This window comes from Mauremys mutica, chromosome 1 (assembly GCF_020497125.1).
Source record: "Mauremys mutica isolate MM-2020 ecotype Southern chromosome 1, ASM2049712v1, whole genome shotgun sequence".
In the NCBI taxonomy this organism is placed as follows: domain Eukaryota; kingdom Metazoa; phylum Chordata; order Testudines; family Geoemydidae; genus Mauremys; species Mauremys mutica.
Window position 1 is genome coordinate 60001919 of NC_059072.1, and position 24954 is coordinate 60026872.

At 41.0% G+C, this 24954-nt stretch overlaps 1 protein-coding gene across 1 annotated transcript in view; it reads left to right on the forward strand.

The window, feature by feature from the left end:
• Positions 1-1134: 1134 nt before the first annotated feature.
• The window catches only part of SLC16A7 (solute carrier family 16 member 7), a 61223-nt gene continuing 37403 nt past the window's right edge, over positions 1135-24954 (forward strand). The window contains exon 1 of the mRNA XM_044988268.1: positions 1135-1348. Coding sequence (XP_044844203.1) covers positions 1135-1348 — 214 coding nt within the window. The remainder of the gene's footprint in view (positions 1349-24954) is intronic.

Genomic DNA, 24954 nt, shown 5'->3' on the forward strand with positions numbered 1-24954 from the left:
ATAAACCTTAATTAGATAGGGTTCAACAGGGGTTGATTTGATTTTCCCATTAATTCTTGGGCTCCATAGTGTTTGCTGGTTGCACTGGTTATCCCTCCCATAAGAGGAACATGAAGTGGTATATCTGTAAGATTTGACTTTTGAAGCTTTCTACAATAGAAAATTATTAGTTGTTAAAAGTTTGAGAGACATTTTATTCTCTTCGTAAAAAACTCTGCTCTCATATCCTCACAGCAGTTATTGACTTTAAGAATCTGCTACCTATACATGTTCAGATCTCCCTCTAACATCAGTAGGAATTCTGTGTATGTAAGAAAAGCAAAGTATTACAGTCAAGTTCTGTAATGTGCAGCTGAAAGAACTGTATTCTTATAAGTTACAGTGTACATCAAAGTATGCCAACAAATACATCATAAAATCGTAACTTTTTAAAACTCTTATGATGGATACACAGAGAATTTAAATCTGATTTGAAACTTTTAAAAAACATTTTCATATAGTAAAAGTGAAAGATTTCAAACAGCATTCAGTTTAATAAAAGCATTTTTTGGCAATTTGTTACTTTGTATTATTTCCCAAAGACTTGTAGACTTTGAGCAGATGTTATTGAAATGGCATTTAGTCACAGTGGATTGCATTTTTTTTACCATCATTTACTATAAGGGTGAAATCAAGCTTTACTTTATATTTTGAGACTTGTGTTTGAATTAAAAAGACAACTCTTTAAGACACTGGAGCTATGTCAGTTCCCACCAGTTGAGAATCTGGCCCAAAATGTCACTTTTCTATAAGTGATTAATTGCTAAATATAATGTCAGTGATTGGGATCAATGATCTGTAACAGTAACAAGGTACTTAATGCGATTCTCTGAATAACTATAGCCAATTAATTCCCTCTCTCCCTTTAGGATAGACATGGTTTTAAAGGCAAGTATTCATGCTATATCATCCCAAGCCTTCTGGTACAATCCGGGAGTTTGTTCTCTATTGTGATTATGGTTTATAACCCGTTATCACTATTATCAATAATATGTATTTGTTAAATTCAGTGTGCTAAAGCAAAAAGGATGCTATTTGAAACATTGTTTCTACTTTTCATTTACAGCCTAGCTTGAAATCAGACAAAGCCTGACAATGCCGCCAGCAACAACAGCACCACAATACGCACCCCCAGATGGAGGATGGGGCTGGGTTGTGGTCTTTGGGGCTTTTATCTCCATTGGATTTTCCTATGCATTCCCAAAAGCCATCACAGTGTTCTTCAAGGAAATTCAGGAGATCTTCCACACATCATATAGTGAAATAGCTTGGATATCATCGATTATGTTGGCTGTTATGTATGCAGGAGGTAAGGCATTTGAAAAACTAACAAATGATATAGCTCTTTAAGGTTTTGTGTAGTCTTAAATAATGTAAAGTTAATTCCTGTTGCCTGCTTGCACACTCGCTCACCATACCCTGACTTATCATGGCATAGCTGTAGCTACTCCAGTGTTAAGGTTGCATCTATGTTTCCATCATGAACCCAATTATTTCACCAACCCCTGATCCTTTCTTAAATCTAAAAAGTAATATCAGTCAGGGTTAGGTCTGGAACCAAGATAAAGTTGTTTTACTATATTTGATCTGTAATTGGACAAAAGATTCTTCCAAAAGACTTCCAACTTTGTCACTTTGTAGGCAAAAAAACCTCCAAAAAAATCAGTCACTCACTCACTCACACTAAAAAACATACACATAAAGGAGGGCAATAAAATTTAGTCAACCTGATATGTTGGTTTATCTAGTTCAAATGTAGGGTTCAATATTGCAAGGTGCTGAGCACTACAGTGGGGTGCTGAGTGTTCTCACCTGCCAATGATGCTCAGGGCCTCAAAGAGTTCCCAGTACCAAATATTAGTTGACTGAACTTAAATTTAGAAAATTCTGATAATATTAATATCAAGTTTATGAGGCTAGCTGCCCCTCTGTCCCCCCTGTGGTCTCTCTGAGGGCACTTTCCCTGAGGTGTTGGAACACTTGCCCTTCCCTGTTTCGGATGGAATCTCATAATTATTCCAATCTTAAACCAAGATCAGAGTACTCCCCATGTATACCAGCTGCTTATCACCCTGCAAGTCCTACTGGGTTTCCTCCCTTAGAGACTGGAATGCCCAGTGAATAAATATTCCAAGACACCATGTTCTTGAAAACAAAACGAATAACTGTATTTAAGGTTAGAAAAGGTAATTACGCATTAGGAAAAAAAGGACTATAAATAAAACTTATATACATGTCTATTTTACCTAAAGTACTACCATCCCATAATGGCAACCAAGGCAAGCTTTGCTTCTTCAGACACCTTTGCTGGTCGCTCTGTCTGAGTATCTCTCTCCACACCCTGGAGAATGTGTTTTAAAACGCTGCCTTGTTTCTTCACTCTTTTGGAGGCTTCTTTAAGTGTTAGTAGACTTGCCCCCGCCCCCCCATCAAACTAGTGTTGTAGGCTGTCCAGGGGACTAGCTCAGGGTTATCAGGGCCAGTAATTGTGGCATTGTCATTTAATGACTGTGGAAGCTGATAGGAGATCATCATAATACATCTCCTCCTTTGTGTCTGGAATGTTCCAGATGGTTCTCTATGGGGAAACACTTAGTCAAAATGTATTTGTCCTGAAAACAGGCCAGTGGCAGATTAAGATATAGTATTCATAATTATTAAAGAGCACCCACATATTTCTCAGAAGTGACACCTGAATAGTAATACTGTATGGTAATATCAGGCCCTATACATTTAAAAAGTGATTGCCGGAGACATACACTTTCATTTTTAACAAAGTAAGCTTCTAGTCCTTTTCCTTACAGATGTAGATCTCAGAGCCTCCGTCCTGGGATGTTCAGGGGCAGTGCTTGGACAGGAGATGGAGTATAATCCTTTGTACCATGCCTATTCTGGGCAGTGCTGGAGGCTCCTATATTAGCCCCTGCTCTATGCAGAATCTGGGAGGCGTGAAAGTGTCTTAAAGCCATTTTTGCTTCCCTTTCCTCTTAGCTGTCCCTTCTATGCTGGGCCTCCTCAGGGCATGGAGTCTGTCTTACTGTTTGTAACATGCCTCTCTGATCACTGCAAAGTTTTGTAAAGGGAGATTTGTCCTGCAATCTTAACTAAGTGTTTTGTTGCCTGGGATTAATGTTTAATTTACACAACCATCCATATAATCTCAGTTTGGCCCTTAATTATTAGCAGTACAAATGCTAATGATATAGTATTCAACAATGGGAGAGCTCATTTTAGGAGACCACAAAGCATAAAGAGTTTGTTTGTGATATTACCTATTTTTTTTATTTAGTATTTCTTTAAATCCAGTGGCCAACAACCTGCTAATTTCCCTTTCAATCTAGACTAATCAACATATACCTCAGTCAATGTAAATAACATCAGTACAAGAACACTGTGTAAAGTATTACAATACTAACACTGGGCAACCCTGCCCAACATAAACTTTCTTTGAAGCCACAGCTACTGTATAACTGTTTCCTAAAAAATAAGCCATTTAGACAATCACTGGCAGAATATGAAATAGACAAGCCCTAAGAAAAACATTTGAGATGGAAATCATTCTATTGTTTTTCCTCTCTGGATATGGCTATGTTTGCATTCTAGCATTTGATGTATTGTATTCTGAAATAAGCAGGAGGTACAAGCTGCATTGTTTACTATGAAGTGCAATAGGTGTATCTAAAATGTTACTGGTACACTTTGTTCATCATACTGCTAATTGAGGTAACCTGAAAAAAATCTTAAGATCTGACATACTCATTATGGCTTAGCATTCAACCTACTAATCATCTCAGTGGGGTCATTGAGTAAGTTAGAATCTATTCAGAGGTTCTTTGCTTTAGAGGCTGCAGCCTCTTGCAGTAATTAGATGGCATCTGTGTCTCAGTAACAAGATATTAACTTAACTTTCAATGTTTGAAAAAAAATGAAACTAATAAAAGGCATCCAGTAAGGAGCTAAAAGAATGTTAATTATGTTTATCACTTACTTCATACTTAGAATAAATGGCATTACATTGTAGCAGACCATCTGGCAATCCATATGGTCTCCTAGAGTCCTGGTGAATTCCAGCAAATAGGTCAAGCACAGTGTTCACCCCATTAGGACAGCACTAAGCCAAGGTGGCAAATAGTATAAATTAAATCAATATGAAACCCTTTTCCCCCTCTCAATCCAATATAATGCACAATGAGCCCATATATTGTGTTTCTTTTTAGTTAGATAGTTATTTTCTGTTGGTTCAAGTTGATTAAATTGCTAACCCTGAAAACAATGTCTTCTGTGTGATCATCATGGTACATGGACAATGGGCAGCCAGTGGCAGTGAGAGCTCCCCATATTGTTCAGCCTGTGCAGTCTGAATCATCCTCTCTGGAGAGGAGCAGTAGTTCAGTCACCATGGCAACTCATTCTTCTGCCTCTCTTGAGCAGAAACTGTCAATTGTGTTAAATTAAAGGTGATGGTTTTGTGATGGACTCCTGATCACAAGGGACTGAGATTGAGACCACCAAACTTATTTTACTGGAGGCCAAGACACAGGATGTTGTGGGGTTTGTGTGTCAGTGGCTATAATGCAATTTATTTCTATCTACCTACCTACTTTAATATTTATATAACTATAGATACATAGATTAAACTTTGCTATTTATTTCATAAATTCACTTTTTACTCTGCACAGCATTAACTGCCAAAAAGTGGCTGCAGTAAAACAGAAAGTTTCCTCCAAATGGTTTCCTTCTTAGGGTTCAATCCACTTCCCATTAAAGTCAATGGAAAGATTTTCATTGCCAGCAACAGAAGTTTGATAGGGCCCTTCGTGACAACTATGAAGCCAGTTCCATGGGACAGCTGAGTCTATCTTACCTAAAGTACTACCACCCCAGACATGTCTGACCCTATGTGTTAATTTTCCTTGGGAAATAATATTTGTTTTTGCTATTAGATTCTGCTTTGCTACTGTTTTTTTCAGTGATAAGTTCCATGGTGGCCCAATAATGACTATTTGGGGTTCAGAACAGCAGAATGAAACATTTCTCTCAAAGAAAAGTGTTTTGGTATTTTATGGTTGTAATAGAAAAATAAATAAATAAAATTATGGCCATTTCTATGTACAACTTCAAAGTCCGCTTCCATTATTTGATAACTTTTATCAAGAAAACAGACAATACTATTGAGGGTAACAAAATGGTATCACATCTTTATTAATTAAAATATTCTTCCACCCCCATTCCCACAGGTACTGGCAGTACTTAAAATTAAAGACCCACAAGCATGATAGAAAGGAATGGCAATAGATCATGGTGTCCTAGCCCAAACCAGAGTGGTGCTAAGTGCTCTTAACTCCCATTGTCTCAACTTCTCTTCAAGGGAGTTCAGGGATCAGCATTTAGCAGGACTGAATCCCCTGAAGAGTTGCCATAGTTCAAGGAGAGAAGGATTCACTTCATTCTAAGTGAAGTAATTTTTCTAAATAGATCATTTAAAAAGAACTTTGTGATTCTTCTGGATGAAAGATGCTATAGAAACAGGTAATAATTGTGACTATTTCACACTAGATAGACTCTGACAGTGGACAAAAAGTATAGTAGTTCACTTTTCTCATCTCTCTTTTCCCCATGTCTTAAGTTATGTATGTTTTTGGTTACTTATTTTTATATATCATCAAATTCTGAAAGGGTTTGTTCAGATGACAATTCAAATATAACCTACAGACAAGTGCTCATAGTGTCTTTGTCAAATATTAACTGGGAAAATAACTTTTCATATGGTATGTTCAAAATATTTGCAATTTTACCTCAGTGGGTGTTTCAGTGATATTGCTGTGAAGATGAAATGGCATGCTCTATGGAAATGACAGTTTGCAAAATCTATGTAACACAAACAACAGATGGCTGCATTTTTAACTTTTACACTAGCACTACGCCCCCGTGATTTTTCTGTTGAAGTACGAAGAGGTTTTTCCTGATTTTTACAGAGGTTGGCACACAAATCTGAGTGAATGTGAAGAAGGTGATTGAGAAACTTTCCTTTCCTGACCTATATCCCTTGTTGTGAGGGACAAACCTATATTCCCCACCAGAATATGCAAAGTGTTGAATTTTAATAACCTAATTTAAAGTGTCATTGAAAACAGAAAGTATCAACTTTCCAAATGCCTCATGGGCATGAGGGAATAGTTCACATTTAGTTTAAAATATATGTACAACATCTATGTCAAGTTAATTTGAGACTGCAGATAAAGGAAAGGGAGTCATAATGAGATGGCACAAGAACAGAGAATTGTGAATCTCATTAAGAAACTGAGACAAATACAAGAAAAGAAGTTTCAAGAGTAACAAAAATAGTATAAACTTACAGTAGCTTAATTTAAAAAAAGACTTGCATGTTAAAGAAGCCTGAGAAATCCTTCATAGGCTAGTATAACCTCTTCTTCCTATGCCGCTTCCAAGACTTTGCTAATAAGATTGAGGGTGTATTCTGTAGGGCAATTTTCTAAGTACTGTCATAGCAATCCTCCTCCTAAATCCTCAAGTTTGCCTAATGCACAGAAGACACTTATTTAACTGGATGCAGGAAGAAAGATGCAAAAAAGACCTTAACCTGTGATTTTTTTAATGTTGCTGTTTTCAGACTACTCTAAACATGTGGATGAGATCAGTCTACTATTTTTCCTTTCTTGTCAGTCTTCATGTTGGGCTCGGATTCAATAATAATAATTTCTCCCTGGGGTCACCTGAGCTTCCCCTGGGAAGCCAGCCTCACAGTTAGGAATATGCTGCTATGGAGAGAAATACCATCTGATTTCATCTTGTGTTATAATGTTTACCATAATTCTACATAATTGCTTTAGAAACATTCAAATGTCACAAAACTATCTCCCCAACCTCGTCCACACCCCCAAAATTGTGATAAATGACAATATAGTGTATACTATAAAATATGTTTTCAGGTTAAATTCTTTACATGGCATGACTTATTCAAATCCCTCACATGTACATACATCCATGTAACATGAATGATTTTACTTATCATTCAGCAGGGCAACTATTTTAATCTCTAACCAGTTTTACTTGCTTTATCATTTTTTTTTAAGCTGGGCACTTATATCAGCAAAGCGCTAATACTACCAGTGTTTCTATCCAAAAATAAAGATTCTTTATTCCTGTCCCAAGTTTTTCTGAGTAATGAGTCACTGAAAAAACAATAATAAATAGAATACACCATAAAGTTCAGTCTCTGAGGGACTAAAACCTTTGGTTTGTTTAAGATAGATATCAAGGGACCAATTTTGTCCTTTGATATGTGCATTCAACTTGTAAAGCATGCTTATTTTGTGTGTACTAGTAATATTGGATTCGTTCCCACATAGTTCATCATATCAAGGATCATACGATGCTTATACTTATGATGTGTGTGTCATGGAATTCAAAAGGTCAAGAAACAATGGTGTAGCACATATGGAATCCTGAGATACTTAGGCAGACACTCAAGAAAGTACCATGGGGAAGGAAAAGTCTATCTAGTCCTGCTGTGTATACTATTGTAATCATATTACCACACTAAATGAAATAATAAACTTAATGTTTTACAATGTACCTATTATAAAGCATAACTATTCCATTGTTTTGGAATCAGAAAGAAATATTTCCCTGTTTATTTTTGAAGTGTATTCCAGTGGAACAGAGTTGAATGGAGACTCATTTGTGAGATATTTCCAAGTCAGAATTAAATAGCTGTTATTGTTCAGAAGAATCCTACTGTAGTTCATAAATATATATGGTTGATAGTGGAAAGAAATAGATCATGGACTTATTAGCGAGAGATGGGTACTGATCCTGAGGGAACTCCAAAATACAAACAATGAGACAGTGTTGACCTTCCTTCTGAGGCTAGTGTATCAGTTAATTTAATTAACTAGTTTTCAAGCTCTGTGGGGAGATCACATGCAATATCTACTGCAAAAGGTTTCTCTTTTCAATCAAAACCTTCTTGTGTCATTTGTTTAGTACTCTGTCAATTTTAAATTCACCTTTGGCAAACAATCAATTATAACTGCTTATTTAAAAGGAAATTGTGCATTTTTTTCTCCTCAGAATTTCAGGAGTAACAGAGAACATGGCCAGTCTGTTTTTCTTCCCCCCCACTCACAAGTTTTGACAAGCTATTTTTTTCCCAATGTCAAAAACCAGTGAAGCAGTTTCACTACATCTTTTCACTAAGTTTATTCAGAGGAGGAAATATTTCTTCTAGCTATACTAGCTTTGACAACAGATCAAAGAATGTGATTAAACTAAACAACTTTGTTGCGAAAAAAAAATGTTCATTTCTTCGCTTAATTCTAACACCCCTTGCAACAGTTTCCCTCTTGATAACTTCTGTGAGCAATCTGTATAAAACTTTGAAGTGATTATAATCAAATGCATTGATTTTATAAAATTTACAATTTAATTGTTCTCTTTAAGTTCCTGCTATTATGATGATTTATATTACACTACCAATAGACACTCCAATTGATATCAGGGCCTCATTGAGCTAGGTGCTGTACACTAAAAGACAGTTCCAAAGACCTTACAATCTAAGTAGGTCAAGACAGACAGTGGGGTAGAAAGGAAGTATTATTATATCCATTTTACAGATAGGGAACTGAGACACAAAGAGATTAAATGGTGTGCCCAAGGTGCCACAGGAAATCTGTGGTAGAACAGTAGTTTAACCCAAATCTCCTGAGTCACAAAGTTTTGTCAGCATAGCTACCTCAGTTGGGGGTATGATGAGATGTGATCTGTGACTGACATAGATGTGTTGGAAAAAGCCCCTTAGGTAGAGGCTGTTATACTGGTAAAACTGTACTTTTGCCGGTATAGCTTATTTTGGTTGGGGAGCTGGAATAAGCTATACCAGCACAAGTGCAATTTTGGTAGTATAAGCTGTATCTACCCTAAGAGCACTTTGCTGTTACAGCATATGAGAACAGCTATGCTGGTAAAGCTTTCCAAGCGTAGACCTGACCCTGGTCTAGTACTTTATCTACAAGACCAATTTTTCTCACTGTGAAGTTCTGCACACATTGTTAGCAGGCAGAGCTTCTGGTGTGCTAAACAATAAGCCCATATGGTATTTGATCTACATTTTGTATCCTGAATATCATTTCACAATGTTTCTTGGTCAATGCCACAGCTTTATCAATTGTGAGACCAGTTGTGGTGCCATTCTGTGTGATGCCTTCTTTGACTTTCCAGAAACAGAGATGGATTGAGTGAGCATTTTCTTCCTTTATAAGACTAAGCTTTTAACCTCTATGGAAATACTAATTTGACTTGGATTTTATCTCCACCCTGTATGCTAGAATGCATTTGGCCCTTAAGCATGTGAATAATAGAGGAAGCCATAATGAATTTCCTTACCTTTCACAGTCTGCATAGGAGCCAGACACCATAGTCTCTGTGAACAGGGGAGCACAGGGATTGCTCCCTGTTTTCCCAGGGGCACACATTACCCTAAATGATTAGGGAGAAAGTGGCACAGCCCTTTTGCAATGGCCTGCTGGGCAGGATTGGCACAAGTGAGAGAATGAGCTTGAAGGGGTGTAGTTGTGGGTGTGCCCTCCCCAGGTGTAGGGAAAATCAAAGAAGAATTTTGTCTCCTGGAGGTAGAATCCCTCCCTGAACTTTTCCCAGGGTGGTTTTGCTCTGAACTACTCCTTCAGTTGGTCTGTGCCTAAATGACACAATTAATCTCTGCAGCCACATTTTTCAAATGCGAATGCCTAATGTTAAGCACCTAAATTGATGTTTACACATCTAATTAAAATTCTTCTGATTTTCACAGGTGCTATGATTTAATTCCCTAATTGCTACGCAGAGATGCTATTTGTGGAGATGTTAGAGAATCCCTTTGCAGAAACCAGACAGTGTAGAAGGGAATAAAGACACCATAATTTCTATGCTGGAGATGTGAATGAGCTGCATACAGTTTTAAAGGTAGAACAGAGCAAACACTTTTATTAGGGTGAAGCCTGGTCTACACTAGGCGTTTAAACCGGTTTTAGGAGCGTAAAACCGATTTAACGCCACAACCGTCCACACTAGGAGGCACCATATATCGATTTTAATGGCTCTTTAAACCGGTTTCTGTACTCCTCCCTAACGAGAGGAGTAACGCTAGTATCGGTATTAAAATATCGGATTAGGGTTAGTGTGGACGCTGATCGACGGCATTGGCCTCCGGGAGCTATCCCACAGTGCACCAGTGACCGCTCTGGACAGCATTCTGAACTCAGATGCACTGGCCAGGTAGACAGGAAAAGCCCCGTGAACTTTTGAAATTCATTTCCTGCTTCCCCAGCGTGGAGATCTCATCAGCACAGGTGACCATGCACAGCTCATCAGCACAGTTAACAATGCAGTCTCCTGAGAATCGTAAAAGAGCCCCAGCATGGACTGCACGGGAGGTACTGGATCTGATCGCTATCTGGGGAGAGGATTCAGTGCTAAGAGAACTGCGTTCCAAAAGACGAAATGAAAAAGTATTTGAAAGAATTTCTAAGGCTATGACGGATAAAGGCCACAGCCGGGACTCAGTGCAGTGCAGAGTGAAAGTTAAGGAGCTCAGACAAGGCTACCAGAAAACCAAAGAAGCAAACGGAAGGTCCGGGGCAGGTCGAAAAACATGCTGCTTCTATGCTGAGCTGCATGCAATTTTAGGGGGCTGCGCCACAAGTACCCCACCCCTGATCGTGGATTCTGAGGTGGGGGTTGTAATCTCTGCCATGGCTGAGGATTATGCAGACGGGGAAGATGAAGATGAGGAGGAAGACCTAGCAGAGAGCACACAGCACTCCGTGAGCCCCAGCAGCCAGGAGCTTTTTATCACCCTGACGGAATTACCGTCCTCCCAGCCCTCACAAGCCACTATCCCAGACAATGACGCCCTGGAAGGGAGCTCTGGTGAGTGTACCTTTGCAAATAGCAAACATTGTTTTTTAAGCAAGCCTTTTTTAATGATTGATTTGCCCTGAGGACTTGGGATGCATTTGCAGACAGTATAGTTACTTAGAAAAGTTTGTTAACATGTCCGGGGATTGAGAGGAAATCCTCCAGGGACATCTCGATGAAGCACTCCTGTAGGTACTCCAGAAGCCTTTGCAGAAGGTTTCTGGGCAAGGCAGCCTTGTTCCGCCCACCGTGGTAGGACACTTTACCACGCCATGCATGTAGCAAGTAATCAGGTATCATTGCGTGGCAAAGCATAGCAGCGTATGGTCCCGGTGACTGCTGGCATTCAAGAAGCATCCGTTCTTTATCTTGTTCTGTTATCCTCAGCAAAGTGATATCGTTCAGGATAACCTGGTTAAAAATCAGGAATTTAAGTAAGGGGGGTAGCCATTTTTCTACTGGGTTCGTGGACTGCATCAGCTTAAAAAAAAAACTTTCCTGCACGTAGCGAAGCGGGGGGAGGGGAGGGGAGGAGTGAAATGCCGATCTTTTCTGTGTTTGGTCACCGGCGATCTTCCCCAAGGTACCAGACACGCAGTGGGTGGGGGGTGGGAAGGTTGTTGATTAGCAGGGAGCTAGCGTGGTATTAGCCATGCGTTGGGGGGGAGGGGTAAATCACTACAGAAGCCGAAAGACAGTGGCTTACCATGGCCGCATGCAAGCTGAATTCTGATGCCTGGACCTGTGTCTCTGAGATCTGTAACTCCAGAGCTGCAGGCACTCACTATTAAGATGAAAAATGCGACCTTGTAGGGAAATCACATGTGCTAGGTGAATACTGCTTTTCACTGTGAAAGAGTATAACCATTGTTCTGTAAAATGTATGTTTCTAAATACTTCTCTCCCTCATGCAGCTGCAAATTTTTCAACCATCCCTCCTCCATCCCAAAGGCTAGCACAGATAAGGCGGAGGAAAAAGAAGACGCGAGATGAGATGTTCTCGGATATTATGGAAGTTACACGCAATGAAAGAGCTCATCTGAATGAGTGGAAGGACGTGGTTTCAAATTACAGGAAAGAGGCCAGTGAACGTGAGGACAGGAGGGATGAACGTGAGGACAGGAGGGACAACCGAGATGAGAGGTGGCGGCAGGAAGACCGGCAGGAAAATCAGCGGTGGCGGCAGGAAGATCAGCGGTGGCGGGATGCAACTCTGGGGCTGCTGCGTGATCAAACTGACATGCTCCGGCGTCTTGTGGAGCTTCAGGAACGGCAGCAGGATCACAGAGTGCCGCTGCAGCCCCTGTATAACCACTCTCAACCCTCACCATGTTCCACATCCTCCTCACCCAGACGTGTAAGAACGCGTGGGGGAGGCTCCGTGCACCCGCCCACTCCACCCCCATGGACAGCCCAACCAGAAGGATGTCGTTACTGTGAATTTTTTTTTAATGGCCTTCTCCATCCCTCCTATCCTCCTCCCAAACCACACCCTTACTTCTCTCCCTCTTTTATAATGAATCAATAAAGAATTCATGCTTTTTAAATGAGAGTGACTTTATTTGCATAAGTAAGCTGTACTCGAAGGGGGTGGGGGAGTTGCTTACAGGGACTGAGTCAATCAAGGGGGTTGGGTGTTCATCAACAAACACAGCAGTCACACTGTACCCTGGCCATTGATGAAGCTCGTTTTCAAAGCTTCTCTGATGCGCACCGCTTCCTGGTGTGCTCTTCTAATCTCCCTGGTGTCTGGCTGCGCGTAATCAGCGGCCAGGTGATTTGCCTCAGCCTCCCACCCCGCCATAAAGGTCTCCCCCTTACTCTCACAGAGATTGTGGAGAATACAGCAAGCAATAATAACATAGGGGACATTGGTTTGGCTGAGGTCTGAGCGAGTCAGTAATGTCCGCCAGTGCGCCTTTCAATGGCCAAATGCACATTCCACCACCATTCTGCACTTGCTCAGCCTGTAATTGAACAGATCCTGACCACTGTCCAGGCTGCCTGTGTATGGCTTCATGAGCCATGGCATCAAGGGGTAGGCTGGGTCCCCCAGGATAACGACAGGCATTTCAACATCCCCAACCGTTATTTTCTGGTCTGGGAAGTAATTCCCTTGCTGCAGCCGTTTAAACAGAGTAGTGCTTCTGAAGACGCGAGCATCATGAACCCTCCCTGGCCCTCCCACGTGGATGTTTGTGAAACGTCCCTTATGATCTACCAGTGCTTGCAGCACCATTGAAAAGTACCCCTTGCGGTTTACGTACTGGGTGCCCTGGCGCTGCGGTGCCAAGATAGGGATATGGGTTCCATCTATCGCCCCCCCACAGTTAGGGAATCCCATTGCAGCAAAGCCATCCACTATGGCCTGCACGTTTCCCAGAGTCACAACCTTTCGTAGCAGCAGCTTAGTGATTGCTTTGGCTACTTGCATCACAGCAGCCCCCACAGTAGATTTTCCAACTCCAAATTGATTCCCGACTGACCGGTAGCTGTCTGGCGTTGCAAGCTTCCACAGGGCTATCGCCACTCGCTTCTCTACTGTGAGGGCTGCTCTCATCTTGGTGTTATGGCGTGTCAGGGCAGGGGCAAGCAAGTCACAAAGTTCCATGAAAGTGCCCTTACGCATGCGAAAGTTTCGCAGCCACTGGGAATCGTCCCACACCTGCAACACAATGCGGTCCCAGCAGTCAGTGCTTGTTTCCCGGGCCCAAAATCGGCGTTCAATGGATAGAATCTGCCCCATTACCATCAGGATCTCCAAAGCGCAGGGGCCCGCGGTTTGAGAGAATTCTGTGTCTACGTCCTCATCACTGTCATCGCCGCGCTGCCGTATCCGCCTCCTCCTCGCCTCGGATTGAAGGTCCTGGTTCACCATAGACTGCACGAGAGTGCGCGAGGTGTTTAAAACATTCACGATTGCGGTATGGAGCTGAGCAGGGTCCATGCTTGCTGTGCTATGGCGTCTGCACAGTTCACCAAGCAAAAAAAGGCGCGAAACGGTTGTCTGCTGCTCAGGGAGGGAGGGGTGAGGCTGTACCCAGAACCACCCGCGACAATGATTTTTGCCCCATCAGGCACTGGGATCTCAACCCGGAAATGCCAAGGGGCAGGGGAGGCTGCAGGAACTATGGGATAGCTACGGGATAGCTACCCACAGTGCAACGCTTCAGAAATCGATGCTAGCCTCGGACCATGGACGCACACCACCGATTTAATGTGTTTAGTGTGGCCGCGCGCACTCGATTTTATAAAATCTGTTTTACAAAACCGGTTTATGCAAATTCGGAATAGTCCCGTAGTGTAGACGTACCCTGAGACTAAAGTCCTTGTTTGTTTTCTGGATCTCTACCCAGCAAAGAGCAGTAAAAGTAAAGAACTAACACTGGGATATAAATGCTGTATTGATAGGAAGTCTGTGGCTGTGTGCTATGTTTGATGAATCTGCAGGTGATAGTCAAATTGAAACCTATGCATTCTGGGATATTAATTTAGTGCTGGGTGAATAAAAATCAAATTAAAAAAATAAATTAGATGTTTTTGTTTGTTGAAATTGGATTTTTTTAATTTAAATTAAATATGAGTTTAGTTTTTAAAAAATAAAACTATTTAAAGTTAGTTTTGAAATTCACAACCCAGGCTAAGGCCTAAACTTCTTATAATATATTAAAATAATTTAAATTAAATAAAAAAATAATTTTAAGTTGTACATGTTTGCCACCAAGTTTTCCCCATCCTAGAGCTAAAGAAGAGTTCTGTGTACCTTGAAAGTTTGTCTCTTTCACCAATGGAAGTTGATCCAGTAAAAGATATTACCTCACTGACCCTGTCTCTCTAATATCCTGGGACCAACAGAGCTACAACAACACTGCTATAGCTGCAACAACCAAGTTTTAAAGTCAAACCACTGAACTGGTGGAAGTCACCAGCTGTGCCTGGAACCAGAGCTTGTTAAAGTGCTAAACCAGCTTTAGACAGCAATAGCCTCTTCTGAGTTATGAAGAGAATATTTTCTTCATTTCATCTTAACAATGTAGTTTAGTTCAATGTCTAGTTAATTCAATTATAAGAAACCAATTGGGAACTGAAAAAAAACCAACAAGAATCTATGAATAAAAACTAGATGTGAGAGGATGAGGTCCTCTAGTTCTGAAATCTTGAAGGACATAGTCAGGGCTGCCCAGAGGGGGGACTAGTGGGACAATTTACCCCAGGCTCTGGGCCCCGCAGGGGCCCCCACAAGAGTTTTTCGGGGCCCCTGGAGCGGGGTCCTTCATTCACTCCGGGGGCCATGGAAAACTCTCACGGGGCCCGGGGCCCTGGAGCTTCCTCTGGTCCGGGTCTTCAGTGGCAATTCGGCAGCAGGGGGTCCTTCTGTTCTGGGACCTGCCACTGAAGTGCCCCGAAGACCCGCGGCGGGGGGGGTCCTTCCACCCTGGGACCCCCTGCCAAAGACCCCCGGCCCTCTGAATCCTCTGGGCGGCCCTGTGGTAAAGGACTTAAAGGAAGTGTTTGTTAAAAGAGCAGAATGGGGGATAGAGGATGGGGGTGGGGCACCTATGACTGGCACGGCCGGCAGCTAACTCTCCCTTCCTTTATAGCCCACCTTAACCCTCATTTGAGGGGTGGGGATGGTAAAGTCCTAGCAATGGGTTGGCTGGGGATCAGAATAGAAGGGGATGCTGGCGGAAGCCCCCAGGTTGATATTGAAATGATCGTGGAGTTACATGCACTGTACACTTTTATCCACCAGGTAGTCCCAGACATCTAATAATAAAGTTGCAGCCTGATTAAACCATATCCACTGTCTCCTATCCTTTCAGTATAGCCAGACAATGCTATTTTTTTTACATTTTCAATTAAATAAAACTACCTTAAATGTTCTGAGTATATAAGACAAAAAGTTTAACCATACTTGTGTATTTAAAATTAACTCATTTACTAAACAAAGGAAGTATTATCTGTAGTTAGTGAAGGAAATTGATTGTTTCTGGTCACTATGTCCAGGGCTGCCCAGAGGATTCAGGGAGCCTGGGGTCTTCAGTGGCGGGAGCCCCTCTTTGCCGAATTGCCACTGAAGACCCGGCACTTCGGCGGCGGGTCCCGGGGCGGAAGAACCCTCTGCCGTGGGTCTTCGGGGCACTTCGGCAGCGGGTCCCAGGGAAGAAGGACCCCCTGCCGTGGGTCTTCGGGGCACTTCGGCAGCGGGTCCCGGAGCAGAAGGGCCCCCTGCCGCCGAATAGCCGCCGAAGACCCGGAGCGGAAGAAGCTCTGGGGGCCCGGGCCCCACGAGAGTTTTCCGGGGCCCCCAGAGCGAATGAAGGACCCTGCTCCAGGGCCTCTGAAAAAATCTCGTGGGGGCCCCTGCGGGGCCTGGGGCAAATTGCCCCACTTGCCCCCCGCCTCCTCTGGGTGGCCCTGCTTTACCAAGCTATTTATCTGATCACTGTATGTCTTCCCTATGGAGTACCTGCATTGGACATCAATCCCATATTTACATAATGAACACTCACCATAACGAAGTCCCCTTGAACCTGCTGTGAGGAAGATGAAACTGCCCCTCTCGCTCCCCCCCGACTCCATCTTGGCCAATCTGGTAGTGAGGGAAAAATTCCTTCCCAGCAACCCAAGAAAGGAGCATTTTGTAAAATGCTCACAGCAGGTCCTGACTAACCTGACATTTTGCCACTTCCAAGGTCAGAGAGGGTGGGTGCTGCTCCATGTGGTCTGGGGAAATGGGGGCTTCTCCTGCTGGGCTCACCCTTTATCAACTCCACAGTCCTTCCAGTCCCTGGGAGATGTTATCGTCGCGACACTGACAATCTATATGTTTGAAGCAGCTTCTGTGTCTCTCTCTTACCCCCCACCTGTAAAGCACTGTACCCCTTTCCCCAAGCAAGCTGGACAATGGCCCATCCCCACTTAAGGTGCGAGGCGGTCATTTTAATATTTTTAAATTATATTTTAATTTCCATCCAAATAGAGCTTTACACAAATTATAAATAAAAGATTAGTCATCATCTAGTAAATAAGAGATATATTGTTCACCATTTTCTGCATAATAAAGAATGTAAACATTAAGAACCTGAATAAATGTAAGTTAAGCTATACAATTCCACAGATAAACATATGTGAATATACAATATTCTCCTGGTTAACAAAAAGAAGCACCTAATTTAGTTTAAAGGCTATATTTAATTGCAAATCAATATGTTTTAATGGTTACCAGGTAAAGAAACAATCTTTCTTTAGAAAATAAAAAGTACAAATGCAAAACACAATTAAAATTGATAATTTAAATCAAGGTTTCCTGCTTGCTGATTTAAATCATGATTAAAATTGGTGCCTTAAATTGCTTTGATACAGACTATGTCTGCGCCTATAAGTTTACAGCAGCACAATCCATTTCCCATTCCCCTTGGGGAGTGGGGGAAGCTGCCCTGGGCTTCTTGCCCCAAGGGAATGGAGTCTAACGCAGGCTCCCAGCTGAGAGCAGGGTCTGGCCACCCGTGTTTTTCATCCTGGCTCCCAGCTGGGATCATTGGCTGCCTGGGCTTCTTGCCCTGGCTTCTAGCTGGGAGCAGAGTCCATTCTCCCCTGGCTCACAGCTGGGACCGGGGTCCAGCTTCCCAGCTCTCCAGAGGAGCGGAGGGCAGCTGAGCTCTTGCTTCCCAGCTTTCTTGTCAATTTCACTGCAGGAGCCATGACATTGACAAGACAGCCAACAGCCGATGTAAGAGATGCAGTGTCTACACAGACACTGTGTCGGCCTAACTACACCGACATAAGCCTTATGCCTCTCATGGAGCTGGATTTATTATGATGGGGTAGTAGGGCACTGACATCTCCCGGAGGAAGGCTGTAGTGTAGACACTGACACTGACATAAAGCTGCTTTATGTTGATCTAACTGTGTAGTGTAGACCAGCCCTTAGTGTCTTCAGGATCAGGGTCTTAAACCAGTTTAGCTTCAGTGGCCTACTTCCCTTAGGCACTCTTGAAATCCCATCCTTAATTGTTACTTACTCCCACTTGTTTAATGAAGTAACATAAAATTATATATAAAGTATTAATCACCTCTCTCCAAAGCAAAATATAAATAAATAAAATAGAGAGAATTAACCGCTAAGATGTACAGTATTTGAGCAAAGATTGAACTCCTTCTTTAGATAACCACTTGTCTAAGCTCTTCAGTATGAAACCTATTGCTGCTAAACTTATCTCTGCTTCTTATTTTGCTCCCATTTATGTGGGTCTTAAGTCTTGAAAGGAAATGATCTTTTCCACGTAAAACGTACTTTACAATTTTAAATCTTTACATTATCTAATGGGATTGCTCGCCATTGCCTTTTTCTTTCAACACTGTGTTATAAAACAACACATTTTATCATTATGATTTAGAAGGAAGAGAAAAATCCTGCTCTGCATGCATTGGAGTTCAGCCTCGGCCAATAAGGCACTGTGTCACCGCCTGCCCTGCAACTCTGGGTGCCTTAAAGGCTATGCTGCTGCTGCGGCTAGCATGACCCAACATCCTGATATGAGGAATTTTGTCTTATATACACAACTATACTTCTCCCACCCTGAAAAAAAAGTTTCCCAATTTTTCACACTTACTATCTGGGCACCCTAGCTGCGGCTCACAATTCTGATACCAATAGACCATATACAAGCATGCAGGTCACACCCTGGCTTCCACAGCCCTGGTCCTTTTTTCAGAGTGACCCCAACACCCTCCAAGTCCTGAATTTCCCCCAAACCGTCTGTGCTGTAGTGTCCAGCCCTCTTGCTGAACACTTACAGAAGTTGTTACGTTCACTGCTCCCTTAAAGGAACAGGACCCAGCAGCTCATTACCTTGAGTGAGGTTAACAAACACTCTGTTTTAATCAAAACACTGAATTAGTTTATAGTAAAAGTAAAACAAGTTTACTAAACAAAAAGTCATAGGTTTAAGTGATACCAAGCATAAGGAATAAAGATAGAAAGGGTTATAAATAAACAAAAATAGAAGTATGCTTCTGACACGAAAACAATTTTCAAAAGTTACAATCTTTGTCTAAGCAGGTTTCTCATATATATCCAGTTTCCAGAGACTTCAGCCCCCTTGCATGAAAGGCCCACCATTCTCTGATTTCAAGAATTCTGGACCCTTTAATCCTTTGAGTGATGGATGCTAGAATGGTTTCTGTCCTTGCTTATATTTCCCAAAGGTCTATGACCTTGCTTCAGGAGACAGGAAGGTTACCTAGAGCTGCAGGTTCTGTCATCTGTCAAGATTGTTAAGAAGTCATTTTTCCCCATTTGCTCTTCTGATGGCTTTGTTTACTTTGCATATAAACATGATTTTCTTTGGCTTTGGTCATCCCTTGCTTAATTTACATAGGAGATACATTCAAGCAAATGAAACCACATTCCTTTGTCTGGAAGAGGTGTGGCTTAGGCACTGCTTATGAAATACATTTTAAGAACATATTTGCAGTGCATATCTAAAAAGTGCTTTGTGGGTTTATCACACATACATCATGCAAGAATATTAATAATCAGTGAGTTATTAGTTTTCCAATGATCTATTACATCCCATCTTTTGGGTCTATATCATGACAACAGCATGCCAGCTGGCATTGTGGTGCCCTTAGGGTCACACCCACCTTCTTAATAAAAACCAGGAAACTTCAGAACTGTTACTTAAAAAAATAGAGAGCAGTATTTAAGGATCTTTAGTTAAATATAAAAGTCTCCCTCTATAGAATTTATTGCAAACTTACTTCTTAACATTATAGTTCAATAAAGAAATGCTTATCTGATTAACTATTGCCAGGAGTCCATGTTACTTCTAACCTTTGAGTCTGAGGTCTTTAAAAAAGTGCCCTGGAGATATACAATTGGAATTGGAGGACACTCTACAGCTCAGCTTTAAGAAATGTGAGTCCGATTCTCTTCTTCCTTACATAGGTGTAGAGACAAAAGTAACTCTATTGACTCCCTGGAGCCACACTGTGCAAAAGTGGTGCAAGTTAGAGGAGAATCAGGCCTCTTGACTGTAGTGAATTATTCTAGTCACGTGCTGAGCTGGGACAGTAATCTGGTGTGATAAACCAAGGCTAGTAGTGATCTAAAAGTACATGACTCAAAGAAAAAGGCAAAACAATATTAGAGCAGGTGGGGGTAAAGGGCTTCTGCAAAATTTTTGATGAAAACATGTTTTGTTGTTATAGAATTTTTCAGAGGAGCATTTAGACAGCAAATGTGAAAAATCAGGACAGGGTGGGTGATAATAGGAGCTTATATAAGGAAAAAGACCCCAAAATTGGGACTGTCCCTATAAAATCAAGACAAATCCAGAAACATTCAGTGTCCAGCAGAAAATTGTTGGGTTCTCCAATGAAAACAAAATAATTTTTTTCAAGGAAAGCAGACACTTCCAGCAAAAAAAAAAATATTTTAAGAACATATTTGCAGTGCATATCTAAAAAGTGCTTTAGATGCCATAGTTAGATGGCAAAACAGTTTCCTCTGTTTTCCTCTGTTTTTCTGAGTAAGTTGGCTGTTCAAGGGACAGAGAAATTAAAATTTTCACCCTGTAGGGCTGCAAAGTTACAGCAGAGTAACTTTGAAAGAGTTTTGAATTTTTGATCAGCCCTAATTAGCATTTTTATCCATCACTTGAGCCATTATAAACTCCTTGTGAAGTCAGTGGGACTTGTGCATGTGTCTGAACACAGAATTTGGTTCACATCTTATTTAGAAGCTGTTAAGTTGTACATTGGTATAACTCCATTGATTTTAATGAATTTTCACCAGCCAAGGAATATCAACTATCTCCTCATCAAAAACACCAAAACTGTGTTCACTACTTTATAGGACCCAGCTTCTCCTCTCACGAATCAGGGAGAGTGCTGCTTCCAGAATAGAGATAAATGTGGAGGTAGGCATATAGCTTTAGGCACATCACTCTCTGTGTCCTGTGTAAAACAGGGTAAAACTTTGCCGGGGTTGTAAGAATAAATACTAGAACTGGTAAAGAATTTTCTGACACAGTGATTTTTCAACAAAAAATTCAGTTTCCACAAATTTAAAAAAAAAATGATTTTGCTAAAAATATTGGTTTTCTGTCAGGTAAATCCAAATAAAACATTTCATTTTAGGTTGTTCAACCCCAAATGAAAACATTTTAGTTTGTTGACATGACATGAAATGCTTCATCATGAGTTGTTTCAACATTAAATTGCATTTCCCTATCAGGCATTCATTGCCTTGTAAGAGTTGTAGTTCAAAACCCAATTCTCTCCTATGGACTGGGCTCCCTGGAGGACTCCTATAATACAACGAAGGGACTTCCCTTTGACTGAGATGTGTTGTGTATCATGGGGGTCATATGAGTCTGGTTGCTTTATGACTGCTGTAGTCCTGCTAGGGAGCCTCTTTAGAGAAACTGCGAGCATCAGGCTTCCGAACTACAACTACCATAAGACAATATGGAAATGGAAATTGAAACAAAACATTTCAAATAATTTCAACAAACCAAAATGAAACATTGATTTTGGAAATGTCAGAATGTTTCATTTCAAATGAATATGTTGAAACAAAATTTATTTTTTTTTAAAAATTTTCATTCCATCAATAATTTTGAAATTTCAACTTTTCATCTAATTTAGGATGAAAACAAATTTTGAAATGTCAGAATTCCTGCAGGACAAAAAATCCAAAATTCACTCACCTCTAATACATATATTTAAATATTGCTAAATACTCAAATAATACAGTGATGGGGGCCATATAATACACAATAGTTAGATGGCAAAACAGTTTCCTCTGTTTTCCTCTGTTTTTCTGAGTAAGTTGGCTGTTCAAGGGACAGAGAAATTAAAATTTTCACCCTGTAGGGCTGCAAAGTTACAGCAGAGCCATTTCTTAGACGCTAATAAAGAGTCAAGGTTTCAGTAGCCTTTATGGCAGCTGTGACCACTGTGCAGAGGAGTTTAGGCACCAGCAGAACAGTAGTCATTAAACACAATTCTTTTAAAAGAGTTCTGAAATAGTGTTCTGAAATCATGGCTTTCTGTCTTGTTCCTTGAAACTCAGTCTGAATGCCACAAAACTTTTGCCTGCTAATTAACTATACAGGAGAGTACTTTGTCCCACTAAATAAGTAAATCCACAATGTGTGGGTTAGATTCTCCAGGTTTGCATCTTGCGTCATCATTTACACAAGTACAAAGTGTACGCAAAGATGTACATCACTGCCATTCTGATTAGTAACGTACATTCACTTTTCACAGCTGTAAATAATGACTCAAGTGCAAGACAGTGGAGATTCAGGCCCTGTGACCACTGAGAAAGCAGAGTTTATCGAGGATTAAAGGAAAATGGCAAAATACAAACCTGCTGCTACATGCTATAAAAATTTAAGTGGCAAACTGTTCAGGTACATACATCAGTTAGATCAGCCAGGTTACTGTCTAGTCATTCCTCATTGAGACATATTAATTCATACTAGAGAATCATAGTTCTTCCTAAAGGAAGAAAATCATTCATTTGCTAGTAAACCTAAATAATATTCTCATTACAAGCACACATTCTAAATTCTTGCAGAAGCTGGTATATTTCACTGGATCATTTTAATGTGTTCTGGCTGAAGAATATCAACATAATTCCTCAAATGAAAGGTGGTTTTGGTAATGTATGATGTCTAGGCAGCGTTTGTAATATAAATCATGAGAAGCCTGTGGTTTAATGTCCATTAATTTATTTTGAACTTGTGATGCATTGCAATCATTAGAAGTAAGCTACTTTACATTAGCTCAAGGAGAATAAGGTTTCTGCCAGTGGTGTGTTATTTCTTGATGCCAGTTAAGAAAATATGTTTCAAAGGCCAAATAAATTCTGCCACTAACCGCAGTAAGATGGCACTTGGTCACCATAGGTGTTGGAACTAGGGGTGCGGGGGGTGCTGCAGCACTCCCTGGCTTGAAGTTGTTTCCATTATATAGAGGGTTTACACTTTGGTTCAATGGCTCTCAGCATCCCCACTATAAAAATTGTTCCAGGACCCCTGATGGTCAATAATTCTTTCCAGCAAAGTTCACTTGTTTCCCTACTCACATGAGCAAATTTCATCTATATATTTTTGTTAATATTCAGAAGAGCCTGAGTATGGTTCTCTATGCTCCATTGCTATTTGGGGGGAAAACACACCACAGATTATCACTGCCCTTCTAGTCCATGCAAAACTCAGGTGCTAAACATACCATTTTTTGGCTCTCTCTCTTGCCCTGTCACCTTCACTGTCTCTTCCTCTTCTAGTGCATCAGTTTCAGGCTTTTCCTCTTCACTTTTCGTAACTCTAACCCTCCCTATTTGGCCACTTTATGGTAATATTTTTTTTATCAAGGACAACACATTTTCCTCACAGGAAAAAAAGTCAAAATGGCTTCTGTTGGCTCTGCAGCACATGGGCAATGAATAAATTCAGCTAATCCAGAGTTCAGCCATGTGACAACCCCCAACAAATCCAGCTCGAAGCTGGAAATCACATCATGAAAAGCTCCACTGACATTTTTGCTGAAATCTAGGAAATGTGCATAACCGACAAAATGCTGACTTAAAAATTCCAAAGGCAAAGTTGCATTTTCATGGAAACACAATGTAATGGCCTCCTGGGAACATCCTCTCCACATACATGGTTAGGCCCATACATGCTGGAATTAGCGGTGCTGGGGGTTTAGCTGCACCCCTTGGCTTGAAGTGGTTTCCATCATATACAGGGTTTACAGTTTGGTTCAATGGCACTCAGCACCCTCACTATAAAAATTGTTCTATCAATTGGATAGGACTTTAGAACAACCTAAAAGACCTCACCCACTGAGAATCCAGCCCTGGTTTAACATTAAGACTAGTGCAAGGGTTGGCAACCTTTGGCACGTGGTTCACCAGGTTAAGCACCCTGGAGGGCCAGGCCAGTTTGTTTACCTGCCGCGTCCACAGGTTTGGGCGATCGCGGCTTCCACTGGCCATGGTTCACTGTCCAAGGCCAATGGGGGCGGTGGGAAGTAGTGGCCAGCACATCCCTCAGCCCGTGCCGCTTCCCGCAGCCCCCATTGGTCTGGGACTGCGAACTGCGGCCAGTGGGAGCTGCGATCACCCAAACCTGCGGACACAGCAGGTAAACAAACTGTCCCACCCCGCCAGGGTGCTTACTCTGGTGAGCCGTGTGCCAAAGGTTGCCAACCCCTGGCCTAGTGCATGCTGCAACAGGACTTTGGGAGTAGTGAAATTTTTCCACTGATAGTAAATTCACCAAAAATTCATTTATTGAGGGACTGAAAATTCAGTCAATATTTGGCAAATAGTTTCCAGCTGAATTAAAAAAAAATTGGAAATGTCTAAATGTTCAAAATTTTCTGTTTTATTTTGACTTTTTCAAAATAAATAATTTCATCATTTTTAAATTAAATTTTAAAAATAAAATGTTTAAAATCAACATTTTTCAAAACAAAATGTTGATTTGAATTACAAGAGAGATAAGGTGGGTGAGGTGACATCTTTTATTGGACCAGCTTCTGCTGGTCTGAGAGACAAGTTTTTAAGCTTACAAAGAACTCTTCTTCAGGTCTTCAGCTTCAGATTTTAACTGTTGTTGAATTTTGTTGTTTCAAAATGTCATTTCAAATCAACATTTGAAATGTTTTGTTTGATTCAAACACATTTGTTGTTGCGTTTGTTTCACTGATGACAAACAAAATAATTCAGTTTCAGTTTGAAGTGAACTGACATTTTTTTAAGCCACTGAACCAAAAATAAATTATTCAATCAGCTCTATGTGGGTGTATAACCAGTGTTGTGTGACTAGTCATATAGTTAGATAGGAGCAATGACATTCAAAGTACTGCCAGTCCTTAGCATTAAAAAATCATGAGTCAGGCCCCCAGAAATCATAGACTGCCTTTAATATAATGAAATAAATAAATAATAATAATAAT